The sequence below is a fragment of the Callithrix jacchus genome, chromosome 5 (assembly GCF_049354715.1).
Source record: "Callithrix jacchus isolate 240 chromosome 5, calJac240_pri, whole genome shotgun sequence".
In the NCBI taxonomy this organism is placed as follows: Eukaryota; Metazoa; Chordata; class Mammalia; order Primates; family Cebidae; genus Callithrix; species Callithrix jacchus.
The window spans coordinates 58,286,200-58,302,157 of NC_133506.1; the positions used below are offsets into that span (position 1 = coordinate 58,286,200).

A 15,958-nucleotide genomic window follows, 5' to 3' on the forward strand; every position below is an offset into this window, starting at 1 on the left:
CTAACCCTTCACTCGCCTCCCTCCTCCCCAGCAAAATCACAAACTCAAGGGGGCAGAGGCCAGGCTGCTGGAGTCCCTTCCACAGGCCCGGCCCCACCTGCTGTCTCCCGAGTGTCCCATCCCAGCCTCCCAAGCCCTGTACCCCCAGTTTGCTCCCTTTCCTGTGCCCGAGGCAGCAGCACCTCCAGGCTCGCTCTTTTAGGAATGAGGCTGAGATCGGGAGGACCAGCCGAGCTCACAGCTGGCTGGGAAACAAGCCAGGCAACCTGTCCTGGCACCAAGCCTCAGGCGCTCAGCTGCTTCCCAACTGGCCACTCAAATACCATCCCCCCTACCCAGATGAGGCTGAGAGGCAGCGGGTGGTGGCCGAGCGCTGTGCATGGCAGAGGATGCTGCCTGAAACATGAGAGGCCCCTGGAGGCAGCCCCCCGTCCAGACCACCATGACTGTCACCCGCCAAGACCCTTTGCTCCAGGACATCCACCCAAACCTCAGAGACCCAGCCACTGAGGTCATAGCCCTGCTGCCCAGCTGGCTCCAGGGAGGGTGGCCCAGCCAGTTCCTGCCACCTGAGGGTGTTGGTATACACACCAGACTCAGAGGGAGACCCAGACAGCAACACACAGACGGAGAGGAAAACAGAGACACAGGGAGACACTGAGAGACACAGCAATACAGAGACACAAACAGACACAGAGGCACCGAACAGAGACAGACACAGAGGAGACACAGATGTACAGAGAGAGACACAAGGAGGAAAATAGATACAAGGAGAGACATACAGACAGGAGAAAGACACACAGAGAGAGACACAGCTAGCCACACTCTGTCTCGCCTCCGAATCCAGCTGGGGCATGGACCCCGCTGGACTGGACCCCTTCCCTGCAGCTGCTGGACAGCCTCGCCATCCCCAGCGCTTCCCTGCTCTTGGCCACGACCTTCCTGTGCTGCTTGGAATTGCAAACCCAGGTGGTCTGGGAGTCGCCGCCACCACGTGTCCCCCAGAATATTCATGGGTCCCTGCTCTCTTTAGAGACAAAAGCCACCAGGGGGTGGTAGCACCAGTGGCGCTCAGGCGTCCTCTGGCCAGCCCTGCGTGACCTTCAGCCTGGTTGAGTCCACTAGACAAAGTCCCTCAAGGATGCCTAGGTGGCCAGGGCTGAGACACCTAAAGAGGTAGACACTCAGCCTGGGCAGGGGGTGGGGGCCACACCTAGCAGGGGCCAGGTCAAGGCTACCACCCAGGAGGTCACCACCAGGCCCCCACACTACCCCGGCCTGGCCGCCTGCTTCCTGTTCCATTCTCACCCCGAGTTCTCAGGCCCATGAGTTTGCCTGACCCTCTGCCAGGACAGTGCAGGCTCCCTGCAGGCTCCTGAGCACCATAAGGTCAGAGATGAGAAGTCACCCCCTGGCAGAGGCCTTCCCCGAACCCCTAGCACCACCGCAGCCAGGCTGCCTCCAGCGTCGCTGTGTCTGTCGCTCTTATTGGCCCTGCAGTCACTGCAGGTGGTGATTTCCGTAATGTCTCCTCTCCAGAGCCCAAGACCCCTGACGGCAGGGGCTCCTGTGTCCTCTCCAAGGCAGTGATGTTTGTGGGAGGGGAGAGAAGGAGGAAGGGAGAAAGGTGGAGGGAAGATAGACTAACCAAGAAAAAAGAAGACGTAGCTAAGATCAGAAATGAAAGAGGAGACCTTACAAGATGCCGCAGAAATCAAAAGCGTTGCAATAAACTATTAATGGTTTTATACAAATGACTGGACAGGCTGAAGAAATGGATACATTCCCAGAAACTCACAAAGCTTCCCAGAGTGAATCGTAAGAAATGGAGAATCTGAAAGGACCAACAACAAAGGAGGAGATTGAATCATCGAAAACCTCCCCAAAAAAAAAAAAACCCAGGGCAGGGCCAGGTGCTTCACTGATGGATGCTATAAATGTTTAGAGAATTAAAGCCAGTCCTTATACAATTCCAAAAGTGTGAAGAGGAAGGAACTTTCTAACTCATCTTACGCGGTCAGCATTACCCTAATACCAAAGCCAGAGGTGGATGCTGTGACTCTGCCCTCGTGAATAGATTCATTCATTCACAAATAGACAAGTTACTGGAGGAAGGTATCGCACAAGGGGAGCCGTTGGCTTTGTGAGAAGAGGAAGAGGGACCTGAGCTAGCATGCTCAGCCCCCTCTGCACGGAGGCCCCACGCCACTGCAGAACTTTTCCTGAAAGTCTCCACCAGCAAGAAGGCTCTTGCCAGTTGCATCTGCTGGGCCTTGGACTTCCCAGCCTCCATAACCTTAATAAATACATGCCTTTTCTTTATAAATCACCCAATTTTGGGTCTTCTGTTATAAGCAACATAAAATGGACTTGGACACAAGGGCACCAATACACAGTGAGGAGAAAGCAGCCTCTTCAATAAACGGCAATGGGAAAACTCATGTCCACGTGCAAAACAATGGAATTGTACCCTTATCTCACACCATGAAAAAAATAGGCTTAAAATTGATTAAAACTCTAAGCATAAAACCTGAAACTATAACACTGCTAGCAGAAAACACAGAAGAAAAGCTTCTTGACTTTGGTCTTGACAATGATTTCCTATGACAGCAAAAATGCGGACAGCGAAAGCAGCATGAATGAGACCACGTTTCATCGAAAGTCTCTGCACAGCAAAGAAACAACATGAAAAGCCAGGGTACAAAATGGAAGAAAGATAACCAGTCTAAAAATGGGCAAGGTGCCTGAGTAACGTTTTTCCAAGGAAGACCTGCAGATGGCCAGCGGGTTTACAAAGAGGTGCTCAACGTCACTAGTCCGGAAACTGCAAAACCACAGGGAGCTGTCACCGCACACCCATTAGGGTGGCTGCCATCAAAAAGCCCACAGGCAGCTAGTGTTTGGGGACACTGAGGAGAAAAGGGAATCTTTGTGAGTCGGTGGGAATATATTAAACTGGTACAGCCATTATGGAAGGCAGTGTGGGGGCTCCTCAGAAAAGCTAAGGATAGGGCCACCATAGCATCTGGCAATCCCAGTTGTGTTTATGCAACCGAGTGGAATCCGGGTCTCGAAAAGATTCCTGCACGCCCATGTCCACTGCAGCACTGCTCACAATAGCCAGGATGCGGAATCAACCCCAAGGTCCCTCAACAGACCAGCAGATGGAGAAGACGTGTGGACGCACCTGGGAGAGTGGCTCAGTCTTGAAACATAATCAGATCTTGTCATTTGCTGTGACCGCAGTGACCTGCGGACCTTATGCTGAGTGAAATAAGCCAAGCGCAGAAAGACAAATGCTGTGTGATCTCGCTTATGCGTGGAATCTGAAAAAGCAAACTCGTGAAAAAGCAGAACACAGGGCTGGGGGAGGGGAGTGAGGAACGGGGAGGGGTCGGTCAAGGGTTGCCACGTTTTGGTTATAAGGCGAGTAAGTTCTGGAGCTTTGAGGACCAGTGTTAACGATACGGCATTGCACACTCAACATTTCCTAGGAGAATAAATCTTGTGTTCTCACTACAAAAAAGGGGCTATGTGAGGTGATGGATGTGCTCATGGGCTTGACAGTGGCAATCCTTTCACAATGTACACGGCAAATAGATACAAATGTTTTGAGATGGGCGTCTTGCTCTGCTACCCAGGCTGGAGTGCAGTGGCAGTCATAGCTCACCATAGCCTCTACTTGCTGGGCCCAAGTGATCCTCCCACCTCAGCCTCCCAAGTCAATGGCACTATAGGCATACGCCACCATGCCTGGCTGTTTTTTTTAGTTTTTGTAGAGACGGGGATCTCACTATGTTGCCCAGGCTGGTCTCAAACTCCTGGCCTCAAGGGGTCTTCCTGCCTCAGCCTCCCAAAATACTGGGCTTATAGGAATGAGCCACGGCACCCAGTCAATAGATACAATTTTTATTTGTCAATTATGCCTCAATAAGGCCGCGGAAAAGGTTAAAAATATATACATTTAAATGTAAAACTTCCGTGATTTCTTTTAGTAATGTTACGGTTTTTGGTTTTAGGTTTTTTTAATCTTCTGAACCTCTGGAATTATTCTGATGTGAGATCTCTGTGAGTTAGGGTACCAGTTCCAGGAGCTAAGTCAAAGTGTCTTATCCCTTGAGAAAAGGAAGATTTCTTTCCCTCAAGATACACTGAAAGTCCAAGAGTAACAGCTGAAGGCACACCTTGGCCCAGGAGCACAGAGACGTCCTGGGGTGCTCTCTTTCACCCGTGTTGGCTTCATTCTTAGGCAGGTCTTCCCTAAAAGGTAGGAAAATGGCACCCGCAGCCACAGATGCCCTTTCCTGCTCAGTGAGCCCAGGCAAAGCTAGTGTCTGGCAAGGTCCTGGGGTGGCCCGCATCAGACCACTGAGATTGGTGCAGGGATGGATCTTTGGCTGATCTGTTCAATGAAGGCCCCCCAAGCCTTTTGGGATGTGGTCACATGCCAGTGAAATGGAGAGTGCACAGGTCCCCAGGAGAAGGACGTGAATGGGACAGGGGCCCTGAGGACCCAGCTTCCTGTGGTCCAGTCTGCCAGCTGTCCAACACCGTGCCTGGGTGGCCAGTCCTCTCCTGATGATTTGGATGCTGTGTCCATCACAGGCCGAGCTTCTGTCTGACCGGGCTCTGTGGATGCTGAATTCTCCTCATTAACGTCATTCTCGGTGCATGCCAGTGGCTGGCAAGACTGAGGCTCCTGCGTCCAAGCGACCTGCCACGCTTTCTTTAAAGAACCTTCCCGGCCATTCTGAGACTGTTTCCCACTTAAGTTGTGGAGCTGTATGTCTACCATGATAGCTCTGGTGTTTTACGGGAACTAGATGTACAGACATGATCTCAGTGGGTCCTTCTGCCCAGGGAGGGCCTGTCCTGCGCCTGGCTTAGTCCTCCAAGCTCCCAGCACCACGGCAGCCTTTCCTCTGAGCCTCGCGCTGCTCACTGATGCTCCCTTTGCTTGTCATAGGGGGCAGCCAGCTCCTTCCACAGAGGAGGAGAGACGACAGGAAGAGTGGCGCCGGCCAAAACCCCCGCTTCCAGCTGTGGTCTGGGAAGAGAAGGCTGACTCCAGGAGTAGGGGCATTCCCCTCAGCCCCCAATCCTACTCGGCCTCAGCCTCCAGGGTGGGCAGGAGCCGGAGGCAGGGAAGGGCCACACTCCCTCTGGAAGGCAGGGCTGCACCCCCTCTGTCTGCACACGTGACCCCTCGCTGGCCTCTGCTTGGGTGCTGCAGGGGAGGGGCCTCCTCTCCCTACCTCTGGGAACTGCAGGACCCAGGGTCTGATTTCCTCCAATGGGGCAGCCAGAGGGCTGGGGCCAGACCCTGCAGCCCACCAGCCCCTGAGGCAGCTATTTTTGCTGCCTGTGTTGGTGAGGTTGTTATTTTAAATGTTTTGACATTTAAAATCTGTGTTGGATATATTGGTGTTTAAACTATGCCGGGGCTGTGGTGACTCACAGAATCGGTTTGTCTCCTGAGGCTGGGCCAGCCACCCCCGCCCCTCCCAGCAGTCTCCCAGCGGGGAGAGGCACTTTTTACCCGCCCCCAGCCTGGTTGGCACCTTGTCATCCTGCAGAAGTTGGACTTCAGCCAGAGCAGCAGAACGCAGGGTACGTGGGGTGGCCCCAGATCCCAACGCCCACGCAGGGGAGGGCAGAACGGACCTGCCACCCAGCAGGGTCAGTGGCGGTGGTGGTGGCTCTCAGGAGCCCACCAGGCAGCAGGAGCAAAAGGTGCTGCCTCCCAGGGGTTTGCGTCTTCTTCCCTCCACGAATGTCCTCTGAGCCATTTAGCAGATCTTTGTTCAAATTGAACCTGAGGGTGAACTTGGGCCATCTCCTCCCTGAAGGTCTCTGAGTGCTTCTGAGTGGAGCCTGGCGCTTCGGTGGGAGCAGGAAGGACCGTCAGAGGTACCTCAGCCAGTGCCCAGAGCGGGCCAGGGAGAAAACCTGCACGCCGACATTCCCGCCTCTCAGAGGCTGCCCTGTCCCGTGGCCACTGCTGCCTTCGTTAGTGGGACTAGGCGAGGATTGTCCTCACTGGGGCCATCCTGACCTGAACTGTTGAGGCCACACAGCTCTGCTCTCCCTGGAGAGAGGAGGTCAGGAGGGAGGAAGTCCCTCCAGCCCAGCCGAGGGAATCCCGTGGCAGATATTCCTGGACTTCCTATGGAAATCATAGCCACCAGCCGCACAGCCAGCGCAGGCCACTTCTCCAACACACCCAAAAGCTGCTTGGAATCAGCAATTCAGCATGAGGGTCCCGGGCAGCCTGACAGAGAGGAGCAGCCCTCATCCCCAGAACAAGATAGAATGGTCCCGGGCAGCCTGGCAGAGAGGGACAGCCCTCGTCCCCAGAGCAAGATGGAGCCTGCAAGTACAGAAGCCAGAGGCCAATATCTGGCTTGCGGGGAAGAGCATCTTACAAAGAATCCAAGGCCAAGGACACTCTTCAAGCCACTGATGGCTGTCATTCCACCCCCCATGGAGGAGCTGGTTTCTCCATCAGAAGCTGGGCCAAGCCCGCCCTGGCTCATTCCGGCTCGTTCCGCTGCTGCACGTCCACAGATGTGTCCCCTTCCCACTCTGAGCAGCAGCTCTGGCTGGGGGGGAGACTGGGCCACTGCCCCATCTGGGGAAGCCACAGCCACCTGGCCAGTGCCTGTAAAGTCAAGACTCAGCCAGGAGTCGCAGAAGGAGCAGGACTTAGCTCAGGCCAGGCTCAAATCCCGGCACAGCCCCTCCCGCGCCGGAGTCTCTGAGCAGACCTCTAGCCTGTCCAGGGCGTGGATCAGGTGGAGTGGCAGTGGTGGCCCAGCCTCGTGGGTGGATGTGGAAGCTGGCGGGGTGCAGGCAGTGGGGGCTAAGGTGCTAATAAGAGGAGCCCTGTACCTTTCAGTGCTCTGAGAGGTAGCTGGGGTAGGCGGGAGGAAGGGGCTTCTGTTAGCGTGAGCTGTCAGGACCTGCGAGAACCGCCTGTACACAGCTGCAAGGCCGGGGCTCGGCCATCCTTCGAGACTGGCCTCAGGCAGGGCAGCTACCTGCTTGGGGGCCTCAGGCACAGATGCAACATGCCCAGACCTGGGAACCTAGAGCCCAGGGCCTTTGCCACAGCGACACCCCAGCATGTGCTCCTTGCCGTATCCAGGCGGGACCCTCGGGAGGGCCTCATGAAGGTGGGGGAGTTTGCAAACTTCTTTCTAGTCAGAGGCAGAGTCGGGGCAGGCTGGGAGTGAGCTTAGAACTATAGCCAGGGTGGCCATGTCTACGGGCAGCCGGGATAGGACTGGACCTCCTGAATTGGTGGCAATTGAGGGCCTCCAAGCGTGCAGACCTGACACCCTGGCCAGCACGAGTCCCGCTGCCAGCTGTGACATCCCACCCTTCCTCTCCCACAGGTCAACACCTTCATGTCCTTCATATTCCCCATGGTGGTCATCTCCGTCCTGAACACCATCATTGCCAACAAGCTGACAGTCATGGTCCGCCAGGCGGCTGAGCAGGGCCAGGTGTGCACGGTGGGGGACCAGCACAGCACATTCAGCATGGCCATCGAGCCCGGCAGGGTCCAGGCCCTGCGGCATGGTGTACACGTCCTACGTACGTACCTCTGGGCCCTCTGGGGTGGGAGGTGGGCCAGGGCCAGCAAAGGCAGGCAGCATGGAACCACCCCAAGCCTGGTCAAGGTTTAAAGACATGGGGATGAAGCTGTCAGGCCAAGACCCAAGGGTGCCAACTGCCCCCAGGGATGAGTGCCATTCTACACTCCATCCATCCATCCTTCCATCCGTCCTTCTCTCCAGCCTTCCCTCCCTCCATCAATCCCTTCCTCCTCCTATCCATCCATCCTCCCTTCATCCCTCCCTCCATTCACTCCTCCACCTCTCCCTCCCTCCTCCCTCCATCCTTTGTTCCATTCCTCCATTCATTCATCCCTCTCTCCATGCATCCCTCCCTCCCTCCGTCCATTCGTCCACTTGCTCGTGTGCTCACTCATTCATTTGCTCTGCAGTCTACTGAATGCCCAGCCTGGGTCTCACTCATTCTTGCTCACAGGTGTGGAGGTAGCATAGGCAGGAGCAACCCTGTACTCTAGGAGAGCAGGGGCTCCACCTAGGAAGCAAACCAGGCACCTTCAGACATGAGCTGAGCATGATGAAAAAAATACCATGCCCACCACTACATCTGGCAACTGGGAGGGGCTCTCAGAGCAGGTGGCATTCTGCAAGTCCCAAGGACCAGGAGCCTGTCTGGGCAACAGAGCTGTGGTGAGGAGTTGGCTGGAGCAAAGGCCCTGTGGAGGGGGAGATGCTTGGCAAGAAGGCAGGGGCAGGGGCAGGGTGGACGCTTCCATCTACACAGGCCTTGGAGAGTGTGATGGGAACTGGAGAGAATGAAACCTTTTCACACCCGACACCCAGGTCTTCAGTTGCTTTGCCTGAAGTATTTGGCTTGAGTCCTCCCTGGTGCTGGCCCATTTTCAGGGCTTGTTCGAGGGTGTGGCCAGCCACAGGAGAGGCCCACAGCTAAGCACATCAGCCTGAGAGAGCCTGGCTCTGGGCTCGGCCTTCCCTGCCCTTCCCTGGGGAACCACCCAGGGCTTTGGACACAGAGAGCTCGGGGCTGGTGACACCCCCAGCAGGGCAGGGCCCATCCTATCAGAACCCTGAGGACCAGCGCCAGCATGCCAGGCTGGCTGGCCTGCCATCCTCTGAGGTGTGACCTGGGCCCGGTGTGGCCTGATTTTTTAGTAGTAGCCGTCCTAATAGATTTGAGGTGGCATCTCGTTGTGGTTTTGAGCTGCATTTGTCCAGTGATTTATGATGAATGATCGATAACATCTTTTCACATGCTTGTCAACCTTTGACGTCTTCTTTGGAGAACTGTCTAAGTCCTTTGCCCATGTTTGAATTGGATTGTTTGTTTTTATGTTGAGCTTTAGGAGTTCTGCTCTTGGTCTTAACTCATTATCAGATGTAATTTGCAAATATTTCCTCCCTTTCTGTGAGCCGACTTCCACTATCCTGATTATACCCTTTGACACACAGAAATTTAATTTTTATGTTGTTCAATGTATCTACTTTTTCCTTTTGTGACCTGTGCTTTTGGTGTCATACCTAAGAAATCATTGCCAAACTCAATGCTGTGAAGTCAGCATGTTTTCTCCTAGGAGTTTTATAGTTTCAGACCTTTTTTTTTTTGAGGAGTTCGGCTCTTGTTGCCCAGGCTGGAGTACAATGGCTACATCTCAGCTCACTGCAACCTCCTGGATTCAAGCAATTCTCCTGCCTCAGCTTCCCAAGTAACTAGGGATTATAGGCACCTGCCACCATGCCTGGTTAATTTTTGTATTTTTAGTAGAGACAGGGTTTCACCATGTTGGCCAGGCTGGTCTCAAACTCCTGACCTCAGGTGATCCACCCACCTTGGCCTCTGAAAGTGCTGGGATTAAAAGCATGAGCCACCATGCCCAGCCTATAATTTCAGATCTCACGTTTAGGTCTTTCATCCACTTAAAGTTCATTTTTGCATATGGTGTTAGGTAAGGGTCCATCCTCATGCAACTGGGTGTCCCGTTTTCTAACTCCTTTTGCTGAATAGACTGTCCTTTCCCCACTGACTGGCCTGGTTGAAGATCACTTGACCATAAGCTAAGGGTTTGTTTCTGGGCTTTTTATTCTATTCCCTAGGTCTATTTGTCTGCCTGTATGCCACCACCACACTGTAACTTCGTAGTAAGTTTTCAAATCAAGAAGTGTAAGATCTCCAACTTTATTTTTTTACAAGATTGTTTTGGCTATCCAGGATCACTTGAGATTTCACATAAATTTTAGGATAGATTTTTCTATTTCCACAAAAAGCATTATTGAAATTTGGTAGGGATTGCATTGACTCTGTAGAGTGCTTTGGGTAGCACTGACAACTTAACAATACTAAGTCTTCCAATCCATGAACATGGTATATCTCCCTGCATTCTCCCTTAGGCCATGTCTTTCTCTGAGGCCATATCCTTGTGTCTCTGAGCCCATATGTCTGTCTCTGAGCCCCCATCTCTCCCTCTCTGAGCCTGTGTCCTGTCTCTGAGCCCATCTCTCCCTCTCTGAGCCTGAGTCCTATCTCTGAGCCTGAGTCCTGTCTCTGAGTCTGTGTCCTATCTCTGAGCCCGTGTTCTGTCTCTGAGTCTGTGTTCTGTCTCTGAGTCCGTGTCCTGTCTCTGAGCGCGAGTCCTGTCTCTGAGCCCGAGTCCTGCCTCTGAGCCCAAGTCCTGTCTCTGAGTCTGTGTCCTATCTCTGAGCCCATGTCCTATCTCTGAGCCCGTGTCCTGTCTCTGAGCCTGAGTCCTGCCTCTGAGCCTGAGTCCTGCCTCTGAGCCTGAGTCCTGCCTCTGAGCCTATGTCCTGACTCTGAGCCCATGTCTCCCCACTGAGCCCACATCTCTGTGTTTCAGGTGCAGTGGTCATTGCCTTTGTGGTCTGCTGGCTGCCCTATCACGTGCGGCGCCTCATGTTCTGCTACATTTCGGATGAGCAGTGGACTCCGTGAGTACTGGGAGGTCGGGTGCTGGGCAAGTGCTCCCCAAAATAGATGGTGGGTGTGGCAGGCACTGCTGAGAGGACCCGAACAGGGCAGGGGTGTGGTAAGTCCCCTGGTGACCCCCTGGGCAGGGGTGTGCTGTGACTGGGGCTAGGAGGAGGCCATGGAGGGACAGGTTCAGGGCAGGGGCTGAGTAGGCCAGTCTGGAGCAGAGAGGGAAAGTTGGTCCTAGGAACTGGCCCAGGCAGTTTCCTGAAGGCCTAAAGAGAGACATCTCTGGCTCCACCAGGGACATGGTGGGGGTGTCACCTCCCCATATGGCAGCTGTCAGAGCCCCAAGGCCACCCAGGTTGGACCCACAGGGCTCAGCCTGCAGTTACACTCAGGGCTGTGACTTATCCCAGAAAGAGCTGCAATACTGACAAGGCTTTGCTTTGCTAATACAGCAGAGTCAGCAAAGGGAGAAGATACACAAAGTGGGGTCAGGGGGAGACCAGATGCAGCTTCCGGGGCCCCTCCCAGAGGAGCCGCACAGGACGATGTGGGGGCCGATCACAGGGCCACCCACTGCCTGGCATGCAACAAGAGTCCAGAGTCTCAGAAGAGAAACCAGGTGTTCAGCAAAACCCCCACTGTTTGCATCAAGAGTTCAGGTGCAGGGAGCCCCTCTCATCAGGAAATGGCAGGAGCCTTCTCAAAATCCAAGACCCCAGGCGCCAGCTAGAGGCCAGCCTTGCCAGCTGGCTATCCTGAGATGGCAGCTTTGGGCCTACTTTTCTGCACAGCAGGGCTGCCAGGTCCCAGGATAAAAGGTTCCTCCCAGTGGCAGCCACTGGGGAGGGCATGCCTAGGACCCAGGAGCTGGTAGAGGCACAGGGAGCAGAGTTCGGCCCCCAGAAAAGCTTCTGAAACTCAGGGCTGCCTGCTGGTAATTGAGCTGCCTGGTGAGGGAGTGAGATCTCTGTGGGTGGAGGCGACACATTGAGGGCAAGGTATGTGGCTGCTGGGGAGGCATGGACGGGGTTCCCACCCTGGCTGTTTGGTTAGGCTGGAGACCAGCCACGCCCTGGACCCTTGGAGGCACAGGACTTCAAAAGGCAATGCAGGCAGCTCAAGGAGAGGCAGGGGGAAGCTCAGGGAGAGGCAGGGGTGGAGGAGCAGAGCCCAGGCCCCACCTAAAGAAGCCCTGGCCGGGGGAGTGGGCGGGGAGCACAACCAGAACTTCCGCTGCTCAGGAGAGGCCACACCCTGGAGCTAGTTATGAAATGTCCCCATACACCACCACTCCCAAGTGGTGTTTTAATTAGCATCTGAGCCACCACGTCCTGTGGCCACTGTGGCCCCGGCTGTAACTCTGTGGCCCTGCCTTGGGACCCCAGGAGTTCCGTCTGGGGTCTCAGTGCCTCTCCCCCAGGTTGCCCTGGAGGATCCCGTCCAGGGTCTGAGTGCATCTCTCCCCCAGGTTTCTCTATGACTTCTATCACTACTTCTACATGGTTACCAACGTGCTCTTCTACGTCAGCTCCACCATCAACCCCATCCTGTACAACCTCGTCTCCGCCAACTTCCGCCACATCTTCCTGGCCACGCTGGCCTGCCTCTGCCCCGTGTGGCCTCGAAGGAGGAAGAGACCGGCCTTCTTGAGGAAGGCCAACAGCATGTCCAGCAACCACACCCTCTCCAGCAATGCCACCCGCGAGACGCTGTACTAGGCTCTGCTCCGGGGGCAGTGGCCAGGAGGAGCCCGGCCATGGGTCCTTGCCCCCGACAGAGCAGCCCCCACTGGGGAGCCTTAATCGGGGTCAGGCAGAGGCCAGCCAGTGCTGGAGTCTGAGGCCTGGAACCCCCTCCCACCCCCAGCCCCCATTTCCCATTTCTCATCCGTGTCTCCTGGGCCGGTCCCCTGGGCCTTTCCCCAACCCCTCCCCCATCTCCTCTGAAAGCCAGAACTAGAGAGTGCTCCTCTCCCACATCAGAAAAGGGCCTCTAACGAGGAGAAATTAGTGTGCCACAAAAGGCGGTTTTCTTTGTTCCCAGACTAATGGATGGTTCCAGAGAAGGAAATGAAAGGTGCTGGGTGGAGCCAGGCCTTGGGCAGCTGAGCTGCTGTTCCCATGCCCACATCCGTGAGACCCTTTGTCTAGCTGGGGAGTCCCTCCCCCATCCCCCATCTGTGAGACCCACACCCCTCTGTCTAGCTGGGGAGTCCTGCCCCCATCCCCCATCTGTGAGACCCACACCCCTCTGTCTAGCTGGGGAGTCCTGCCCCCATCCCCCATCTGTGAGACCCATACCCCTCTGTCTAGCTTGGGGAGTCCCTCCCCTGTCCCGCATCTGTGAGACCTGCACCCCTCTGTCTAGCTGGGGGATCCTGCACCCATCCCCCATTTGTGAGACCCGCACCCCTCTGTCTAGCTTGGGGAGTCCCTCCCCTGTTTCACATCTGTGAGACCTGCACCCCTCTGTCTAGCTGGGGAGTCCTGCCCCCGTCCCGCAGGCTCCATGGCTTTAGGCCTCTCTCGCCAACCCTGCCACTCAGACCCATGCCCCACCTTCCCCAGGCAGTTCCAAGGATGCTCCCTGACTCGCCCCTGTGGGCCTGGCCAGCTGGGGGCCCACAACTGGGGCCAGGGGGTCCCTCCCACCACCCTCGTCACAGGCAGCTGCAGCCCCCAGAGGGACCCATGTGCCCAAAAAGGACAAAAATGGGGTCAGCCTGGAATTGCCCAGAGCCTGCCTCCCTTCCTGCCTCCTGTCCTCACCCAGGCCAAGGCCAGGATACTGCATGGGAGGAGGCTCAGGTCTCAGCCTCACGGTCTTCAGCTGTGGCCTCTGGGGCTGGGCAGAAGGGACGCCGGATCAGGGGCCTGGCCTCCCGCACCCGCCCAGGTGGCCATGGCCAGGATGGGGTGCAGCCTTCATGTGCTCTGCTTCTGGCTGTGCAGACTGATGTCTGGCAGCCAGGCCTGGAGCTGGCTTCAAGGTGGGTGCCTGGAGAAGAGGAATGTGGGACAGGGGCCATGGTGCCTGGTCCCTGAGCAAGACACCAGGTCCCAGGGACTCAGGCCTCAGGTGAGAAGGGGAGCAGTGCACCCAGGCACCATGGCCAGCAGCCCTGGACTGAGGCACAGACTCATGTGTCACCCTCTGGCGACAGCAGCCCTGGCCCCAGCCTCCAGATGGTTGGAAAGCTGGTGCCTCCCTGGTCTCTAGGATCCAGGCTCCATAGAGGACAAGGCTGGCCGGGCCCCTGGCTCGGGAAGGTTGCCTGAGCCCGAGAGAAGACAGTCCCAGGAGAAGCTGGCGGGGGAAGCCGGGAGCTGGGAGCCACAGAAAGCAATGCTCAGCCATTTCGAGGATCTCCCTGTCTCAGAGCAGCCTCTGCCCAGGGGACGTGGGCTCTGAGCAGGCTGCCTGCATAGCCCGTGGGGACTCCAGACTCAGTTTCCCCATCTATGAGAGTCTAATGCTACAGTATCTGCAGTGACTTGGATCTGGCTGTTGAGTTGATGGGTTACTTGAACCCCACAAAATCCCTCTCCAACCACAGGACCCTTTGGCTCACCAAGACCGGGGCACAGGGAATACCAGCCCATTCACTGAGCTTTCTGCCAAACCTCGCCTCCCCACCCCGGAGGGCCACCAACCCCAGGAAGATAGGGCCAGCACAGAGGGAGCTCACTCCCCAGCAGAGCTCCCATGACACGGTCTGCTCTGGGTAGGGAAGCTTTGCCTTTGCCGCCAGCCAGGGGGTCCAGAGGTCAGCCCAACCCCTACCCCTGCTCGGGAGTGGGCTCAGAGTCTAGCAAATGCTAAGGCCCCCTCAGGCCGGGCTCTGGACGAGGACATGGACTCGAAGCCAGACACTGCAGCCTCAGACCCTCCTCTGGGGCTCCTTGACCTTGGGCCATAATTTTTGAGCCTCAGTTTCTTCATCTAAGAGTGTGCGGTCATTCTACCCTCTCAGCTGGATGGTTCTGCCCTGGAGGAACCCTCCAGAATAGGCAGAATGGATGGTACCTTGAGAGGGGGCAGACCCTCAGTAGACACAGGGTTTCCGGGGCGAGGTCTGTGGCTGCCACTGAAGCTGGCTTTTCCTGTTAGTGTCTTTACGCTCCTATCTGCATTTGCTGTGGATAGGGATACATGTGCACACGCCACGGACACAGCCACTACACCCGATCTCGCCTCATTAGCTCGAGGCCAGGCTATGATGTGACCCCAGAAGCCAGCCCCACGTGCCATGAGTGCATTGGTCATGGAGTCCGGAGCCCCTGAGCTGGCCCCCAGTGATGATGCAGCCCCCAGAGCTCAAACGCCCACCCCGGCCCCCGCTTTCTGCAGCTGACGAAAACCCCTGTATCTCTCAGTAAAGGTGGCCAAGGGCCCTCCATGTGGACTCGAGTGTTGAGGGCCTGCATGTGCCCACCCACTCAGTCACTCACTCACTCAGTCACTCAGTCACTCACTCAGTCACTCACTCACTCACTCACTCACTCACTCACTCACTCACTCACTCATTCACTCACTCAGTCACTCAGTCACTCACTCACTCACTCACTCAGTCACTCAGTCACTCAGTCACTCATTCACTCACTCACTCACTCAGTCACTCACCCATCCACTCACTCACCCACCCACTCAGTCACTCACTCACTCAGTCACTCAGTCACTCACTCACTCACCCACTCAGTCACTCATTCACCCACTCAGTCACTCATTCACTCACTCATTCACTCAGTCACTCACTCAGTCACTCAGTCACTCACCCACTCATTCACTAGGGCTTCCAGCAGCACAGCCCCCTGCAGGGCCTCTGATCTCTGAGGGTCCTGTGTGGGCAAGTTCTCACCCCCGCCCCCCGAGCTTCAGTTTCCTGATCTGTGAGCTGGGCACAGAGGAGGCTCAGTGAAGGGGGCCCCAGGGTCCCACGACCACTCAGCTCAGATCTCCATGGGGCCCTCTAGTCAGCCAGGGATCCTGTGGTTGGGAGGTCCGTGGCCCCATCGAGGCCTCAGCGGTGGACGGATAGGCCCAGCTGTAGTACCAAGCCCCTGGCCTGGGCCCAGCCCCATGCCAGCCACTGAGGAGACAGAAGTTGTGGCTGAATCCCCACCCCAGGGCTTCTGCTCTGAAAATGATGGTTCCCAGGCATCTCCCAGACCCACCGTTTCAGACTCTCCCCCACCAAGCCCCAGGGCACTCCACGTCCCTGGGCTGGGGGCTCGGGCTCTTCACTGTGCTCCTTTTCTCCTGCTTGCCTGAGCCACAGGAGGCCAGTGAGAGCAGAGTCTGCAGGGTGGGGTCTTTCTCACAAGCCTCCTGGGCATCAGGATTAGGAGTGCTGGGCTCACCCTGTGGAGCGCAGCAAAAGAAGCATTTGCTTGGGCTTAAACAGTCCAGGAAGGCTGCCTGGAGGAGGAGG

The 15,958-nt window shown here is 56.2% G+C and overlaps 1 protein-coding gene across 1 annotated transcript in view; it reads left to right on the forward strand.

Annotated features, from left to right (window-relative positions):
* Positions 1-14,026, forward strand: part of NTSR1 (neurotensin receptor 1) — a 48,419-nt gene extending 34,393 nt beyond the window's left edge. The window contains exons 2-4 of the mRNA XM_002747747.6: positions 7,398-7,599; positions 10,448-10,538; positions 11,996-14,026. Of these exons, the coding sequence (XP_002747793.4) occupies positions 7,398-7,599; positions 10,448-10,538; positions 11,996-12,245 (543 nt within the window). The 3' untranslated portion in view covers positions 12,246-14,026. The remainder of the gene's footprint in view (positions 1-7,397; positions 7,600-10,447; positions 10,539-11,995) is intronic.
* Positions 14,027-15,958: the final 1,932 nt, after the last annotated feature.